This window comes from Ricinus communis, chromosome 8 (assembly GCF_019578655.1).
Source record: "Ricinus communis isolate WT05 ecotype wild-type chromosome 8, ASM1957865v1, whole genome shotgun sequence".
Taxonomy (NCBI): domain Eukaryota; kingdom Viridiplantae; phylum Streptophyta; class Magnoliopsida; order Malpighiales; family Euphorbiaceae; genus Ricinus; species Ricinus communis.
This window is the reverse complement of record NC_063263.1, coordinates 15,293,597-15,312,191: the sequence shown is the minus strand read 5'-3', so window position 1 is coordinate 15,312,191 and position 18,595 is coordinate 15,293,597. Positions and strand designations below refer to the sequence as shown.

Sequence of the window (18,595 nt, the reverse complement as noted above, 5' to 3'; positions counted from 1 at the left end):
AATCCAACTTCAAGTCAAGGGTCAAATTTTACTCCAAGTCCAATTGCAAGTTGAAAGGATCCATTATTCATCAAAGAAGGTCCAATTATAAGAGCTACGGATAAGAAAATGAAAGCGGCCTTAAATGGGCTTACTCAATAACCTAATTCAACATGTTGGGCCTTGAGAAAAACTAGTTTTTGGCCAAAATATTCACAAGAAGAAAAGGGGGGCGAATTTCCTTCAAGAAGAAACCAAGTTAGGCGCCTCTTATGTGCGTGCTAAATCTAATAGGTGCCACTTTTCTAAAGACGAAACTAAACGGGCAACAACATATCTCCTTATTTAGGAAAATATCTTTAGTTGATTAGTCAAATCTTCTTTCGTAAAGATTGCCTATTCAACCAATGTGCTTATTTTGTCATTTAGGAAACTTTTATTTAGCATCTCATTTAGTTAATTCCTAATTAGTTTATTCTTTTCTCTATATAAACTAAATGTAGCCACATTAATCAAGGTGAATGAATATTTTGAGTTAAATAAATTTGTGCGATTTATTTTTACTTGGTTCTTTGAAAGAATTTCGAACTTATTTTTGTGGCGTTCAACATCGACTTATCACTCACCTTTTACCTTTCTTGAGTATGGCGTCAACAATCTTTCTTATACCAAGGTTCAAGATACAAGTTATCTTTGAGCCAAGGTTATCAAAGTTCAAATTTAGCTTTCTTGGAAATCTCATTTTAATTTTGCATGTTGGGTCTTGTCACAAGTTGCCAAGATTCACATCACAAAAATCAAAATCGAATCGATTTAGACACTAAGGGTAGACAAAGAACACAAAAGAAAGGAATGACGCGAGCGATAAGTCTATGTTAGCGAGGCCGACTCGTCATTAGCTTGCAAAGTTCTTGAAAGAACCCATAACATGATTTTTCACATATTTTTTTTATATTTTAACATAATAAAAATAAAAAAATATTTAGTAAAAAACCAAAAAAAATGGCTATTTTTGTTATTTTTCTAAATTTTATTTATATAAAATTATTCTCTTGTGAATGTAAAAAAAAAAATTCTTTAATATTAATGAAATTTGTTATAGTAATGATTAGAAATATACTATTTTGTCTTTTTCTATATTTTTATAGTTAAAAATATAAAAAGAAACAATATATCAGATTCATTAAGGTTATAAGTTTTATCTATATTATAATTTGCAATTCTTAATAATAATAATAATAATAATAATAATAATAATAATAATAATTTTTCCTTAGGATTATTCAATAGATTTTAATAAATATGAAATTGTTAACTTAAGAAAAGAAAGTTGCATGAAGGACTTGATTGACATTCAACTGAAGACACTCAAATCAGGCTAATCATGAAATTGAAGAATCAATTTGCTCTTTAAAAAAAACAAAAGAAATCAATTTGCAGACGACAACAGATAGTTGGAATTGAAATAATATTAAATACTAAATATAATTATAATTATAATTATATGCTTTGAATGTGAATTAGGTGTTTATTAATTCAAAGATGTGCTGCAGATTCATTAATTTATATTGATAGGATTTGGACTATGAGTTTCCCATATTGAAAGAAGACAAATAACTATAAGCTTTCCATTTTTGACTCTAAACACATGTTTGACCCCTCAATTAGTAGCAGAGCTTCAATTTTAATTTTTCCAGGCAAAATGGACAAATTATGGTGACTAATAAATTATATTCATATATACATTACTATTAAATTTGTTAACATTGGATTTAAATTAAATTTTATAAATTTTAATATGTTTGGTATATGATATTTTTGTTTACAATAAAATTAATTTTAATTTGACTGTACTTTTTATTTCTCATTATTACTATAAAATATATAATATTTTAAATCAGAATTTGATTTAAAAAAATATAAAATTCAATTTGTTAGTAAAAGAAAAAGAAAAAGAAAAAGAAAAAGAACAGATGAAGCATCTGGAGATAGTGAAACACCTGATTTTATTTATCCACACAGACACACCGCTCAGAAACTTAAAAACACTCTTCTTCACTCTTTTATCATTTTATTTTATCTTCTTTGTTTTTTTCAAAGGAAAGAAAAAAAGAAGCAGCTGCTACAGTACAGCAGCCATGGCAGCTCATACTATCATTGCAGCATCTCCATCATATCACGCTCTTCTTTCTCCAGCTTCAAGTCCTAATCTCACCCATTCGTTATTCCATGGTAACTCAGTCCTCAAACTCTCTCGTCAATCCGTTGCTCTATCTCTCTCATCCGCCGCTAAGAAATCACTTACCGTTGTGGCTGCGACTAAGAAAGCTGTCGCTGTTCTTAAAGGCAATTCTAATGTTGAAGGCGTTGTTACTTTGACTCAAGGAGATGATGGTCTGTTCTATATATTTCTCTTTTCTTTTTTTTCAAAAAAATGTAATTTATTATGTTTCAAGGTTTTTTTTGGTGATTTCTTGTTTGTCTGATGAGAAAATGAGGTATTCTTGGTTTCTGTATTTGATATATGGGTTCCGCATATATATATATATATATATATATATATATATATGAAGATTTGAAGTCAGTTCAAGACTTCTTTTTTCTTTTGTTTTTTGGGCGGTTTTTTATGTTTTTTTTTTTTATGAGAAAATGAGGGAAAAGAGTAGATGGGTGTTCTTGGTTTTTGATTTTGGTAAAGGGGTTTTGCATTTTCTTGAATTTGAAATGGAAGACTAGAAGTGGGTTTGTGCATTTTACTTATTATTATTCTTTTCATATTTTTTGTTTTCTTTTTTATTGAATTGGATTTCTCTTTTCTTTTCAACTCAATTGGAATAAATCTGAAAGTTGTTTGTTTGGTTAAATAGTAAAGATGTTACCTTTGGAGTTTGTTTTTCAAGTTTTTAATGTTTGGTTTACTAATATAAGGCTCTTTAGAAAGATAACCATATTGAATTCAATTAATTGGAAATTAATGTCTTGAGCCATAATAGTGGAGTGTTGAGTCAGAGCATTCTCGTCATGAAATTTTGCTACCAATTAAATTTAGCTACTTAATGAGTTGTTGATGATTTTGATTGTACTTTCAACAGGCCCCACAACTGTGAATGTTCGAATCACCGGTCTTACTCCAGGACTTCATGGGTTCCACCTAGTGGGTTTTTCTTGATTGAGCTCATGTTTTCTGAGGGTTCTAGATTTTGCTTGCTTTTCCTTGTTGCAATTTCTTATTTTAATCTTTATTTGGTGTAGCATGAGTATGGTGACACAACAAATGGATGCATGTCAACAGGTGAGAATTGAAAGGACTGCAATGTTGAAAAAGTTCGAGTTTTTGTATCTCTTAACATTTCATTTATTGTATGGAAAATTCTGGCGATGAAACAGGGGCACATTTCAATCCTAAGGGCTTGACACATGGTAGTCCTGAAGATGAAATCCGCCATGCGGGCGACCTGGGAAACATAGTAGCTAATGCTGATGGTAATACCTGATGGCCTTTCCTTCCATTTTTATATTCTCGCTTGCACCAATTAATATGTCATGTAAATTATGGTAATACAGGTGTAGCAGAAGCTACAATTGTGGATAGCCAGGTAATCTTGTGAATTCAGACCTGATTTTTATCTTTGGTTAGTGTCTATAAGTTAGCTCCTCCCCCAACAAAACCAAAACCTTTTCAGGGTTGTGGGGTGATGTTGATTTGTACAAAGTTTATGTTCTTTACCCAGACTTTACATCTTTACTAATATGCAATTACTCAGTTTTGAAATTTTGATGGAAAAAACTACAGATACCGCTGAGTGGTCCTAATGCAGTAATTGGAAGAGCGCTTGTTGTCCACGAGCTTGAGGATGACCTTGGAAAAGGCAAGTCTTTTTCTACTTTCTTTTTTCTTAACTTTGATAATTTAATTTTTAGTCCTTAATTCCTTATTGCAGTAGGAGGGTAGTAAGCACCCATTGCATCTTGGAGGTTACTAAGCTGATGACAAATAGTTTTACCTGTTGAAAACTGTTTTACTTCAGTATTTTAAACCTGGCTTGCAATTTCACCTGCAGTCATACTTGTTTAATAACTTATTTACAATAGCTGTATAGGTTTAGGTTACTTGCATTGGTAGGGAGGGACATGAGCATGGAGGTGAAAATAACCATGTAAATGCTCTTGAAGTTTCTATACAATTACATTATCTTAGTACAGAATTAAGGGCATATCTTGAGGAATGAATGACAATATTTTATTCCTAGACAATCAGAAAAGAAAGTTCTCCCTGTTATGCAGTTACAATGTGCTATTTATTGCATGCCTTAAAGCTGAGTCCATGCTTCACATCCTTAATTCTTTCCCTTTATTTCTGTTATCTATAGGTGGACATGAACTTAGTTTGACCACTGGCAACGCAGGTGGAAGATTGGCATGTGGTATGTAAAAGTCTTGATATTTCTTATCTATATAGACACATTTCTAATTTTTGAAATTACTGAGTTGAGATCACCATGTTTTAAATGATTATTTGACTTGAATTCGATGCTAAACAGAAAAAACTGAAGCATGTTGGTTAGCTGGGTGTCTGTATGTTTTCCCCATGTGGAATATTTTATGGTGTGGGTATCTGTAAAATGTATAGAGAGAATGTGCTGATGCAAGGGTGAGTGCATATTGTATAACTTATTTGTTGTTTGGATGGCAGTTGCTGCAGTTCCCAAAAAACGCACTTCTTTATCAAAAAAGCGTATTCGTAAAAATATTTGGAAAAGGAAGGGTTACGGGGCAGCAAAGAAAGCCTTTTCATTAGCGAAATCTCTTTATAGTGGTAAATCAAAAAGTTTTTTGTGCGAGAATTTGAAAAAGGAGTAGATTTATTATTAGCTCATTATTGGAGTCCAAATTGGTGGAAGTGTTGAGGGTCCGAGGCTCCAGGAAAAACTATTCAACTGGCTTTGGACGTTAAATGAAGTTTGGGTTTTGGGAGGAGATAGAAAAACTTGAGAGTTTAGACATCCAATGTTTTGATAGAGAAAGACTTCAAGAATGGGATTGTTTATTCATGTATTACAGAGGGAGATATCTACACAGCTTTTCGTTCTTTGGTAGGATGATGAACATCTTATTGTCTTCCTTGTTGCTTCAATTAGAGTAGTTGTCTGAGCGTCTCAGAGGAGCTTCTTGAACCAACTGAATGTTTTTATACGGTTGTTTTGCTTGAACTTGATAAGACCACAAATTTGGCATACTTTTTAATCAGTTTTAAATGTGTTTGTTCAATTTAGTATCAATGATAACATATGACCTTCTATGGAAGTCTGATTTCTTTGATTTTAATTTTTTTTAGGGTTTTCAAAATACGCGATAGTTCACTTTGACCTATGTTTAAAATTGAACATTACTCATACATGTTGCCTTCATAATAAGCTTGAATAATCTCAATGAATAACTTTGGTGTCTTGAGATGTGTAGACTCAACAAAGTGAAGCAAATTATAAACGTATACACAGAATTTCTCAAATGTAAGGGTATCTTATCTCATTGCGCATTGAGATTTGTGATAAGAAATTTAAGTTGATTTTGTTGTTGGAGTTTAAGAAAGTAAACACGAGGGAGGAGAAGGAAACATTTAATGCACAGGTGTACTGAAAGAGTTTCTTTTGAGTCAGATTAAAAATTCAAGTTAAAGCAAGGGATTAGTAAATTAATTCTATGAATTTTAGGTATACATTTCCTTGTGTGCATTTTGATGCATATGTGATCGAAGTGGCTTATGTGCAATGCATGTGTTAAACCAGTGTATTTGTGTGCTCATTTGTGCATAACATGGTAAGATTATTGGCTGTGTCAATTGATACTGTGGTACTTTTGAAAAACATTTGAAATGAACCGGCAAAAATAATAGCTAATGTTGTTAGCAGTTGACAAGCCTGTATGAAAACTATTTTTATGAAGCAATAAATAAAATGTATATTCCTCCATAGACAGGTCTTCTGTTTAGGTGTCTTTTTTTGTCTGTAATAATCATCATTTAGCCCAGAATTAGAATATACTTGATGTATAGATGACGTTCTTTTTGACCCTAACCATGCAGAAAAGCCCTGGCCTCAGCTGTTTTAATTATTTCAATGTGTAGTTGAATTCCAACTTAGGATGTTGGATTGATCTATTCTTGCAGTTGACATGGAAAAGAAAAATTATCACCTTTTGGACATGAAAATGAAGTAATTTGGATATGTGTATTCGTATCCTGTGTGGATGCTAGCATTTTCTAGGGCTGTCTTCCATTAGCAAATCATCTAGTCACGGTTGCAACCTGGAAAAATCATTTTGGCTTCACTGTCATCTGGAATTTCAAAAGCTGAGTGCAATTCAGTTTGCTATGTGGCTATATAGTTAATCTGTCTGTTACATTTTCAGCTTCTACTTGATTGAAATTTCATCTTTTTCCTGTGGTGCCACATGCGTGCAGGTGTTGTTGGTTTGACGCCAGTGTAACGGCAGCTGCTATTCTGAATTCAGTGTGGTCTGTATTTTGTGCTGCTTGCATTCACCAGTTCCCCATATAGAGTTGATTGTTAATTTTCCAAGCCCATGGTATAATGTAAGATGTACAACTGTTGACAGCAAGTAATAAGTCATTGCCGCATACATTTATGATGCTTCTTGGTTTTCTTAATAAAGTTTGTTCATGCCTTTGCTGTGAATTTGAGAACTTGGTATTTAAACTTCCGAACTTATCGAAGTTGGACTGCTGGTGTTTTTCCTTCTCCCAAGATTTTAAGATGTCTCGTTTATCCATTATTAGGTGCTGGAAAATGATATGAACCTTTTGGGAGAATCACATCCCAAAACTATACTCCCTCATAGTCCCGTTCCTTTCATTTAGGATTGACGTTTTCTACCATGGAACTAGGATTACCAAGCTCTGAAGTTCCAGCGACCACATCAGTGGGTTTTGTCTTTGTGCTAGCTTAATCTTAAGATGAACATAGCAATGCTTCTGTCACCAATTGCACTGTTCTGTTGCGGTTGCGAGATGTGTTGAATGGTTCTGAATTCTGATACCAACTAAAACAAATCTTAGGAGAGTTGCAACCCCAAAGGTAGCCATTGAGGAGAACCCAAGTCTATGCATACTCCACAGGCTTGGTCTTGGACTGATGGCATTTCTGAAGGCCTGGACTGGGCACTGAAAGTGCAGCCCTGCGCTAGTGGGTTGGTAATAGTGGTCTAGGCCTACCATATTGCACTTCCAGGGGCCTTTGCATTTGGGGTCTCCGTAAACTTGAAGTCAAAGCTTTCTTTCACCAGTCACCACCACTGAGTAATTTAGTCAAAAGGATTGGTGCTTATAAATAATGCAATACTGATAATAATATTTGAGTTTTGGCTCAATGATACTATCTAGAGTCGTCTTCAGAGCTGTGAGATTCGAGATTCAAATTGACATCGCGACCTTATAAACCAAGGTTTCATATACTGAGTTGAAAAGTTCAATAATTAGGTAGAGACAATGACCACATTTTGAGATAGAAAAACCCTTATGCCTCACTCTCTATTATTGGAAATAATTTTACTTAAGGTCATGATCTAACTCCTAAGCTCTATCTTCTTTAGTGAATAATTAAGTAACTAAAAGAGCTGCCTTCATGTTTATTCTTTCTTAATTAGTTCTCTAGGGCTTTGATAGGGTGCTCAAGCAACTTGCTTGATTGCTAACATTTCATTAATGCCTGTATAAACCTCTTACTTTCAACTGCCATTTCCATAGTTTCTACAATTGAAGAGTAATCTGTCTAACATAGCAATAAAATTGACTTGTATAACAAACTTTGAAAATCTTGAATCACTTCGAGTGTCTGTTGATATTGACTAATGAAAATTTAACTGCAAGATCATATGCTCAAGAAAAATGTGAAATGAATACAAATCTAGAATCTCAAAAGCAACTAATGATTTTATACCAAATGTGTGAAACCCATGAATAATGGTAGGAAGTTTCTTGTTTTTGACTTAAGAAAAAGGAAGAATCAGTATGTTTTCATTTTCAAGCAATATATAAAAGTGGCTTTTATTTTTTGTACGTAGACTTGTTAACACTAACCCATCAATCTTCGTATCTCCATCTTATAGTAGTCTTGAAATCTAAGTAATATATTCACTCACTAATTAGTTTGACAATCCAATGTTAGATAATCAATTAAGTAACTGATGAACTTTATCACTGGAATCGTTTCCAGAACTATTAAATTATGAGTTTAAAACCCTAAAAGAAGCCTTGTTCGAAGGAAAACAAATCAATTAGACTAAAACTGTAGTAAGTTTTATAATAGGTTTGGCATTATGTAATAAGTAGATGCATTATAAAGTTTTATACACAGCCAGCCATGATGATTCAATTGGGTGCTAAATAAATATTATAATTGCTATATGGAATAGGTTAGGGTGGGTCAGTTATTTCATCATTGTAATTAATTAGAATAGCCAACAAACCATACTTGCTTCAACAAGCAGTCTAGTTAGGTAAACAATTCCTCATCTCTTCTGCGTTGCATAAACAAATTAGTTTTGTACTTAATCATTTGCTTGATATAACTATAGAGAAAATAATAATTTAAACCCGAAAATCTATTAATATTATGAAGTAGAAATTTGAATGCTAAACCATTAATACGTGAAGATTTTTCTCAAGTTTTTAAGAGGTATGAAGTGTAGCATATGCATAATCCACAACTTAACATTAATTATCATAATGAAGTGCTAGAAATTGAATAATAATTCACAAATTAAGTTTTCAATGAATTTCTATAAAAAGAAGAATGATTAGATAAGATCTGCATATGAACCCACAAATATTTACATTTATAATATATAACGAAATAATCTCATATGCGTCGTATGAAATGAGTCTTATATGTTTTTGATTGAGGGAGTTAACTCACAAAGGCAAAGTGAGAGAGCACAAATTAAGTAGCTAGAGAGTGAGTGAGTTAGTGAGTGAGAGTGGTGTAAACCTAATTTTTAGAGGTTGGAGTTGGCATAAAGTCATTGTCAATGGAACATAGGGTTTGATGGCCACTTTTCTCTTCAATTTTCTACTTCTTCACTCTTTTTTTTATTATGGTGTGAGCATTAGTTACAATTTCTAAAGTGGTTCCTCAACATATCACTACTACTACTTAAAAAGATTTCAATACTACCACTACCACTACCACTAGTACACCCAACTACCTCTACCACCAATGTATGTTAATACATAGACCTTTAAATTTTTTTCAACATGTGATTTATGATACTGACTTTTACTTCTTCTTTTTCTTCTTAACATTTTGTGTTCTTTGCTTCTAGTGTAAAACTATTCTTGAGTCATGATCCACAAGGATTTGTCCTTTTTTTTTTTTTTTCCTTTATATTATTTTGTATGTATAAAGGATGGAGCTACTCTTTGAAAAATTGAAAACTATAAATCAGAAGTCTAGATAGGAGAAAAGAAAAAAAGAATTATTTTGTTGGGTTCTGCTTGTTTTGATTTTAATATTAATTAAGAAAATTAATTGCATAGATTTTAGATGAATAGTAAAGAGAACAAACAAATGGGCGATAGCCTATTATGTAATAGATCGATTCAAAAGTCTAATATGCATTTAGACCATTATGACATGATTTAATAAAGGTTAAATGTGTGTTTTCAAAGGTATTTAAGTAGATTAATAGTTCAGAACCTCTCATTCAATTAAATACCCTTTCAAAGGTATTTTAAGTAGATTAATAGAAATAAGTATTCACAATAATACCAAACCGGTCCTAAATTATAATGTAGAAACTGAACAGTTCAATATTTAAATAGTCTCTTTAAAATTCTCAAAAGACAAATAGACTTACTTATATAAAAGGTGGACAATTAGACCAATTCCAATGATTCTGATAAATCTAATTAAGAAATTGTCTCCAAAAGTTTCCATGTTTCCTCCACCACACCACTACTACTATAGAGCAAAGTGGGGATGACCAAAACTCAACCAAAATAACAAGTTCTGAACTAGCATGGTTATTCAGTTTAATTAATATTATAAATCGATTTTGATTTAATTTAAAAATTAAAGACTTTTATTCAACTTCTTTTAACAAAAAAGCTCAACAGTTATATACTACACAATCGAAAACAGTAATTCTCTTCCGCTCATTAAAAATAAAATTTTATATAATATAAAAAAGAAAATTCAAACTTAAAACCTTTCACCAGTTTGATGGCTGCTGCTAGAGCAAAAATCATATATCCAATTTCGCTTTCAAAGACTGTGAGTTGATTGACAACCAAGAAAAAGAAAACCCAAAACAGAAAAATTTGAATGGGGACAAACTGAAGTAGAATATAGGTTTGTACACAGCCAAGAAAATATACATAAAACACACAAATTATAATAAAGGAGAGCTTTGTTTGCTAGTTTATATTCATTATTATTATTTATATGAGGTGCTTAGTTGCAACTAACATGCTCTCATCTCTTTGTGGCTCAAAAGCAACCTCTTCTCTCTTTTATTATTATTATTATTATTTTTATTTATTATTTTCCAAAGTGTCAGTGACGTGTGTGAAGTGGAGTGAGTATTAAGTTCACTACTGCTAGCAGTTCAGTGTAGTGACCAGCTGGTTTTATTCAACATCTTTTGAGTAATGAAGTGGGCTAACATGGAGACTCCCCACACACCACACCTTTCACTTTTCTTTTATGAAAACTATTCCCCAAAAACTAAGGTATTTTAGTGCCCACATATTTATTCTGCATATCAAATACTTTCCGTTTTATCTCTTTTTTTTTTAGATTTCTCACACAATAATTTGATAATTTATTCATAATATATATATATATATATATATATATATATATATATATAATAATTTTTATCCGTCAAATAATTAAATTTATTTAAAAATACCTGCTATCGAATGTAGCGTTCTTTTTATGATTTTTTTATTTTTATTTTGGGATGCTAAAACTTTTAAAAGCTAATTCTTGCAAAACAAATGAGATCTTTACTAAAACACATATTCCGGATAACAGTTTTGGTTTATATATGTAATGGGGCTACAAATGAAGCTGGTTAAGACGCAATATATTTTTTTATTTCTTCTTGGATACTCAAAAGCCATTTTTCATCAATATATGTGTACCCTTAATTTGTTTTTATATTATTCAAGTTCAACATAAACAATTATACACATTTCCCATCTTCAATTATTTCAAATTTTATATATATATATATACTATTATTACAAATTTAGTTCATAAGATGATCTTAGATCCAGTTTTACATAATTAATATTAAATTAACTTTTATTATAATTATGATAAATAGTATTGTATCTATATTAATCGGTACATAACTAACAACTATAATGAAAAGTCGAGAAATATAAATACAACATCTTATACATATATACGATAAATATCATAATTATAATGACAAGTCTATCGAACATGATCCATTTAAAAATTTTTCATAAAATATCCTTACATAATCATATTTAATAATTAAAGTGCGCGTTATTTATTTACCGTTTAAATATAAATATTTAATCTAATGTAACTCATTTATGTATTTTGATATAAATATATCACAATTTTATTAATTGTCACCGATAAAAGGAGCTAGCAGTAGCAGAGCCATCACAAATTTTTACACTCGGAATATTCTTTGTTTAATTCTTAATCAATTAAGCACCCACGATCACTAGATCTTCCATTCCTATTTATTGAATTAAGACTAGCAGCCAAATAAAAATAGACCACTTGTTTTAAGTCAAATTGAATTTAATATGCCATGGAAAGTTGCCTTGCGTTTAGGAATTAGTTTAATATTGGGCAGTATAAGTAATTAATTAACAATTAATAATAAACTCATATTTAGAATTTTATCATTAATTTTAATTATCTTTGATTCAATATTCCATAGATAACAGTAAAATATCATGATTTGTATAGAGAATAGTCTTCAATATGAATTCTAGAAATTTCAACCATTCAATTAGTTTGAATTGAATTTAATAATTTAAATTATACAAAGTACAAATATAACAATAAGCATACTCTACTAGAAAATACATAAATGAATAAACATGCACCAACTAACATATATATTCTAAAAATCATATATTATGATTATTACTACCTAATTTTATAGTATTACTTGACCTTTAATCCTAACCCACTAACTATAAAAGAGTTTAAGCTGAATCATTTTTTAATTTGATACAAAGAAAAAAATGCAAACATGCACTTGCAACAGTATCTTCCATTTTTAGTAAACCTCTTTTCTTTCCTCTAAAAATGGACTAAGTCTTGTTCGATGATGTATTAGGCAATTATTAGTAAATTAATCACTTGAACAAGGAAAAGAAATATGATTTGTGCTTGAAGTAATCAAAGATATGACTTTCTTTTTCTCTTTTTGGATTACGAGTAAGCACACAGTCGGACCCGGAATTAAATGGGCAAATTATTAAATGAGTAAATATTATTTAATCTAATATTTTTGCACCAAATTATTATACCGCTTTATATGTAATTATGATATTATTAAATATATTTCTATAATTAAATAATATGTTTTCTTGAAATAATTATAAAAAATAAAATACCATATTAGCTAGTATAATAAATTATGTAAAATAAATGTTGTATTAAATAGTATTATTTTTTAATAAATCACTTGGTGGCCGCCCACTTAATTAACCCTTATCTTTTAAATAATTATGCAAGAAACAACTTTAATTCGTGAAGAAGATTCTTATAGGGTAACATGATCAAGACTAAGTTCAATTATTCTGTTCACTTGCATGGCTTGATTACATGAACTCCCTTCATTAGATTCTCTTAATTATTATTATTTTCTTCAAGTAATCATTGAAGTATCATTTCCAAGTGTCTAATGATCTAGCAAATTTCTTTCTCTTTTGTCCTTTTCTTATTACACTCGAGATGATTTTGAAGAATTTGTTTTCCCATATGGTGTTAAAGAATTACTTTTAAAAGCCTCGTCTAGAGAAGCAACGTGATGAAGTTTGAGGGTAAACAACATAAAATATCTGAATAAAAAGCCGCTTTTAGAATGATATGTCTCTAAATTACAAAAATATGTAAATGAATCGAATTTTATACTGAAATGAGGCAAAAAAATGGCTGATAATGTATAATATTTGAAATCACCTTGAACTTTATAGTTAGTCGCTTGTAAAAAATGATAAACAGATAAATTTAATGTATTAAAAATCAATTTAATTAAACATCATAAACTAAGATAGTTTGTCACTAGATAAAATCTAAATGTCAAACCTCTAAATTACAAAATATTAATACCAAATTTAACATTTATAACTTGATTGGATTTTAAATTCTTTTTAGCTTTAGTTCTTACTTGATATAGTTTGTCTATATGGATTTAAGATATTGAACTAGTGTAGTTTGTTTTCGAAAATGTATAAATATTTTTTTTCATATTTTTTTTGGACGAATCAATCTTATGAAGCAAATTTTAAAAAGATAATATTTCTAAACACATTAAAAAAGTTCAGATTCAAACGGGCCTAAAATAATAATTACTTTTTCAAACTCGAAAACTTTCAAATGAACTTAGACGAACCGCTAGATACCCAACCCCACAAAGAAGTATAGGATCGGCTAAGCGGTATAATTTAATAACATGAATGAGAGATTTGTTTTCCATTTTCTTTCTTTGTAATTGTGTTCTTCAACTTCTTGGATTTTGTGGTTCATGCAAAGTAAAGCGTTCTCCTTTCATAAAGTTTCCAAGCCAATTCTACTAACTTCCCATATTTTGTGTGTCAAATAGGAATTGTATTTGCCGAAGAGAGCCCAATTATAGCAAAATGCATGCATTTCTAAAGATTGAAAGAAAAGAAAAACTAGTACTATATATTCACTACAATAAACATGTCTGAAAAGGCAGGGAAAGTATTAATGATGTTTGCATATCCAATGAATCTAACCATGAAATTTGCCATTTTTGCTATGGGAAAGAGACACAGCATTCTTTAATGGGCATGCAAATTAGGCAGAAACACATCGACTTAATCTCGTATTAGAGAGTTAACGATCGTAAAAGAAAGAAAAGGTCAACGGTACACGAACCACTTAATTATGAAATTCTGTTAATAATTAAACAAAGAAATTATTTTATTACCAAATGTCTTTTTCTTTTATCAAAAGCTCAATAATTACGAGCTATAGAACATCGAACAAAATATATTTTTTTTTATATAAATATGTATTGATTATTTATCGATTTAATGTATAAGTGAAAGCATATACGAAATTTTAAATAAATTTTCTTTTTTTTTATATATATACTTCTAATAAAAAGGATAAATTTTTGCCAATTTAGTATATAGCAATGAGGAAACAAATATGTTTAATTGGATAGAGTAAAACTAACAACATTGGTCGGCCAGGGCTAACCAGTCTGCCTATCTATTTTTCTTCTTTGACAAAACCAAACCTTCCACTTGTTCTACAAAGATATCACTCACTGGAGCATACTCTCTCTCTCTCTCTCTCTCTATATATATATATATATATATATATATATATATAATCCATCTTCATGGTGATCATTTTTTTATTTTATTTGAGTAATGATAGCTAGGATAATTGATCCATCTTCTGTATATCCTACCTTACATTTGATCAATTTAATTGAGAGAAAAAGAAAGAAAGACGAAAGGTTGACAATTGATTTTCAAAATATGCAAATGTGAGTAGTATTTGTGCACCAACTCATCTTTTAATTACTCGTATTTTTGTTATATGCATATGTCTTCCTTTATGTGTTTCAGGAGGTAACTTCAATTAGCTATTTCCATCCCCATGTGTGATGCTCACCTTTTCATATTTCTTAATTTAGAAATTGACTTAAAAGTTAAGCTCTCCTATACATTTATTATTATTATTATTATTATTATTATCCTTGAGACATAATTTAGATTTAAATATGCATCTATTGTCAAGTTAAGTTATCTTTAATAAAGTAATATAACTACCAAATAATTCAATTAATAATACACTAGATGAATTCAAATTTCATACTATATATGATTTTGATATATCCATTATTTATTAAGTGTTATAATTAGACCAAATGTATATTTAAACACTTAAATTTTAACTATTTAATCACTTTAATACCTTAATTTCGATCTAATTTAATAGACATTTTAATTTATATTTTTATAATATTTAAACAATTTTTAACTCGTGACTTCATTTAACATGCACACATATAATATATGCATAGGTATTTTATTGTTATTATTTAAAGTTTAGGTGTCTGTTAGATTAAGACAAAAAATTATAGAGTATAAGAGATTATAAAAATAGAAAATAAGCGTTTGTTAAATAAAATTTAAAATTAAAAGTTAAGGTGTTAAAAGCGATTAAATAATTAAAGTCTAGATATCTAAATATATATTATACCATTATAATTATATTAGATGGTATTCAATTATTTGCGGTCACTACTGGTTATATACTGACCAATATATTCATGCCATTTAGTAAAAACAAGAAATGTTATAATACAATTGGATAGTACATAATACTATGTGGTAGATTAGGTTTACCGAAAATTGTTTCCAATTGCATACCTAAAATTAGTAGTTTTTAAGTCTCTTAGCTAACTAACACCGAATAGAATACCTGTCACATACTTGTAAGGTAAACATACCCTTCTTAACTAAAAAAGGCCAACTTGACATATATATATATATATAGAGTCACTCATGTCGTTTTCTTTTCTTGCTGGCTTAGACATGCATGGTGCTCCTTACTCCACTCCCTACTCCCACAAGCTTTACATGAGAGACACTTACATTAACATATATTGTGTGTGTATATAATTAAGCTAATTTTTTTAACTATAATGTGATGTATATTCAGCTTTCTTTTGTGTATTTTAACGTTTTCTGTATACATTTATTAACATCAGAACTAAAAAAAAAAAAAAAAAGATTTTAAATACTTCAGACATATTACGCCGTAATTAATATTAGATGAACGACACATATGAATTAATTATAAAATTTAAATTATGTATTAATTATATTTATCTAAATGCAAAAATTACGGTTCAAGATATAGTATATCGAAAATAACTAACAATTTAAGTGAAAAGAATATATATATATATATAAAGGAAATTTAAAGAGAGAAAAGAAAAGGGTGTAACTGGGCTTGCTTAAAAGCTACAAGAATCTGAAGTAATAGAATACAAGTAGTGGAGGGAAGATGAGAAGATAATACTTTAGTTTAGCAAAGACATGGAGTGAATGAGGGCAGCATGCTTTTAACGTGCAATGCTACCCTTTACTTTTAATGGGTTTGTGTTTATTCGTGACTTGGGTTTGCCCTTCTGTAAGAGAAAATATAATAGAAAGTGGGTCTCAAAACTGACTCTTAACGTTAGCAACAACCCCTCCTTCAACTTCTCCTAAACTCCTAATTAACTCTTGTTTTTGGCCCTTTTTCAGTTACTTTGTCCCTTTCTCTCTCCCTCACTAACTCCTCACCTCAAGTTTTCACCTAAAACTATAATTACTTTCTTAATTTTTCTTTTTCCTTAAAAATGATACTCAGTATGTATTTACTCTTACATTTATTAATTTTCATATTAAGACCCGACTATTTCTTTTTCAGTAATTTTAAAGGCACACTTCTTTATATCGACACGGTGAATTTAGATAGAAGAAATATCAACTTTAATTGATAACAAAGAAAAAAAGAGTACCACCTTTTTACCAACCCAACCTCATTTTCCCTTAAGAAATAGTAAAACAAGCAATTTAATATCACAAGTATTTCATTTTATAGCTATGTAAATGAACTGAGTCAGTCCTAATTGATAACATGTTATATCATTCTTAATTCATGTGACTAAAGATAAAGAGAATGAGAAGATGATTCTCAATTGAAGCAAAGTAGTAAACGGTGTGAATTTAAAGTGTGTGAAAGGCTAAAAACTTTTTTTTTTTTCTATTAACACTAATTGCATATAAAGTCATAATTTTAAATGACAAGAAAAAGACTTTGCTATTATTATTTTATTTTTTTTGGTAATAATAGTTAGCGATTAGGGAAGGACTCATTTTGATGATAACTATTCACGAGGGGCGGCTTTTTGACTCACAAAATTTAACTTTGCTAACTTTTTTTTTTTTTTTTGTTTATCCTTTCAAAATATTAATATTATGGTTTTTTTATTTTCTATTTTTTAACAACAACAACAACCACCTATCGTTTACCATTCACTATATATAACAAACCCCACTATCCCCACCTTTGCTTCCCTCATTACTCCTCTTACTATAAGCTTCTTCTTCTTCTTTCTTTCTTTTAATTTTCTTTTTAAGCTAGCTCTCTCTTTCTCTCTCTCTCTCTGTCTCTCTGTGTTCCTATCATCCCTTGGACATGGAATTAGCTCAAGAAGAATTCATGGGATCTAATGATCTTACTCAGATCATGAAAGGCAAGCGTACCAAACGCCAACGATCATCCTCTCCACATAAGGCGGCCGGTGGTGGTGGGGTGTCCTCTAGTTCATCAAGTGGCTGTGGTGATGGTGGAGGAAGAGAAAAGGGCGTTGTCATAGAAGAGTACTATGGTTCAATTTCCTCATATACGAGTTGTAGTGAGGTTTATGAGAGTACAGAAGAAGAAGAAGATATGGCTAATTGTTTGATTTTATTAGCTCAAGGTGATGGCCCAAGAATTATTGATGAAAGTAACAATAATGGTACAAGAATGGAAAAATTCAGTTCCAGAAAATTCTCTCAAGTTTCTACTGCAACTAATACTAATAAGGCAGGTTTCTATGTTTATGAGTGTAAAACTTGTAACCGGAGCTTCCCTTCTTTTCAAGCATTAGGTGGGCATAGAGCAAGTCACAAGAAGCCTAAGCCTGAAGAGAAGAAAGCTCCTCTTGCGGTGGCAGCAGCAGCTACAACATCAATGGTGAATGATGTTGATCATAATCTTGAAGATGACTGCCAAATGAATAAGAGTAGCACTAGCAGCCCTGATCATCAATATCACCACCATCATCATCCTCTTTCTCTTCAAATTTCCACCATCAACAGCAGCAGCAGCAAGGGGAACTTTCTTGGCAGCAATAATAAGGCCAAGATTCATGAATGTTCAATCTGTGGCTCTGAATTTACTTCTGGTCAAGCTCTTGGTGGTCACATGAGAAGGCACAGAGCTAACACAAATAATCAAGTGGCTCTTACTACTAGTACTATTGATCAAACAAGTGTTACCACTACTAATAGTATCAATGGTTGTAGTGATGATCGAATCATCAAGCCAAGAACAATTCTGTCTTTGGATCTTAACCTTCCGGCACCGGAAGATGATCACCACCACCGCGAACCCAAGTTCCAATTCGCCGCAACACAACAAGCTCTAGTGTTCTCCGCTGCACCAGCCTTGGTGGATTGCCATTACTGAGAAGAAAAAGAAAGAATGATAGGGATGATCAATGTGAATTATTATTTTTAATCATTATTATTATAATTCGCTATAATTCATAAATATATAATTAGAAATTCTTTCCA

At 30.5% G+C, this 18,595-nt stretch overlaps 2 protein-coding genes across 4 annotated transcripts; both read left to right on the top strand.

The window, feature by feature from the left end:
- The first annotated feature begins 1,947 nt into the window (after positions 1-1,947).
- Positions 1,948-6,674, top strand: LOC8275247 (superoxide dismutase [Cu-Zn], chloroplastic). Of its 3 annotated transcripts, none has more exons than XM_048378215.1 (8): positions 1,995-2,373; positions 3,072-3,133; positions 3,232-3,271; positions 3,367-3,462; positions 3,544-3,575; positions 3,773-3,848; positions 4,350-4,403; positions 4,673-5,283. In XM_048378215.1, exons 1-8 carry the CDS (start codon positions 2,118-2,120, stop codon positions 4,837-4,839), a joined length of 783 nt encoding a protein of 260 aa, XP_048234172.1. In that variant the 5' UTR covers positions 1,995-2,117; the 3' UTR covers positions 4,840-5,283. The 3 variants fall into 3 exon arrangements, with proteins under 3 accessions (XP_048234173.1, XP_048234172.1, XP_002523728.2); XM_002523682.4 differs by lacking the exon at positions 4,673-5,283 and adding an exon at positions 6,440-6,674 and having other exon boundaries at positions 2,002-2,373; XM_048378216.1 differs by lacking the exon at positions 4,673-5,283 and having other exon boundaries at positions 1,948-2,373; positions 4,350-4,411.
- Positions 6,675-17,306: 10,632 nt separating this feature from the next.
- LOC8275248 (zinc finger protein ZAT5) lies at positions 17,307-18,595 on the top strand. The gene has a single exon (XM_002523683.4). It carries the CDS (start codon positions 17,451-17,453, stop codon positions 18,486-18,488), a length of 1,038 nt encoding a protein of 345 aa, XP_002523729.1. The 5' UTR covers positions 17,307-17,450; the 3' UTR covers positions 18,489-18,595.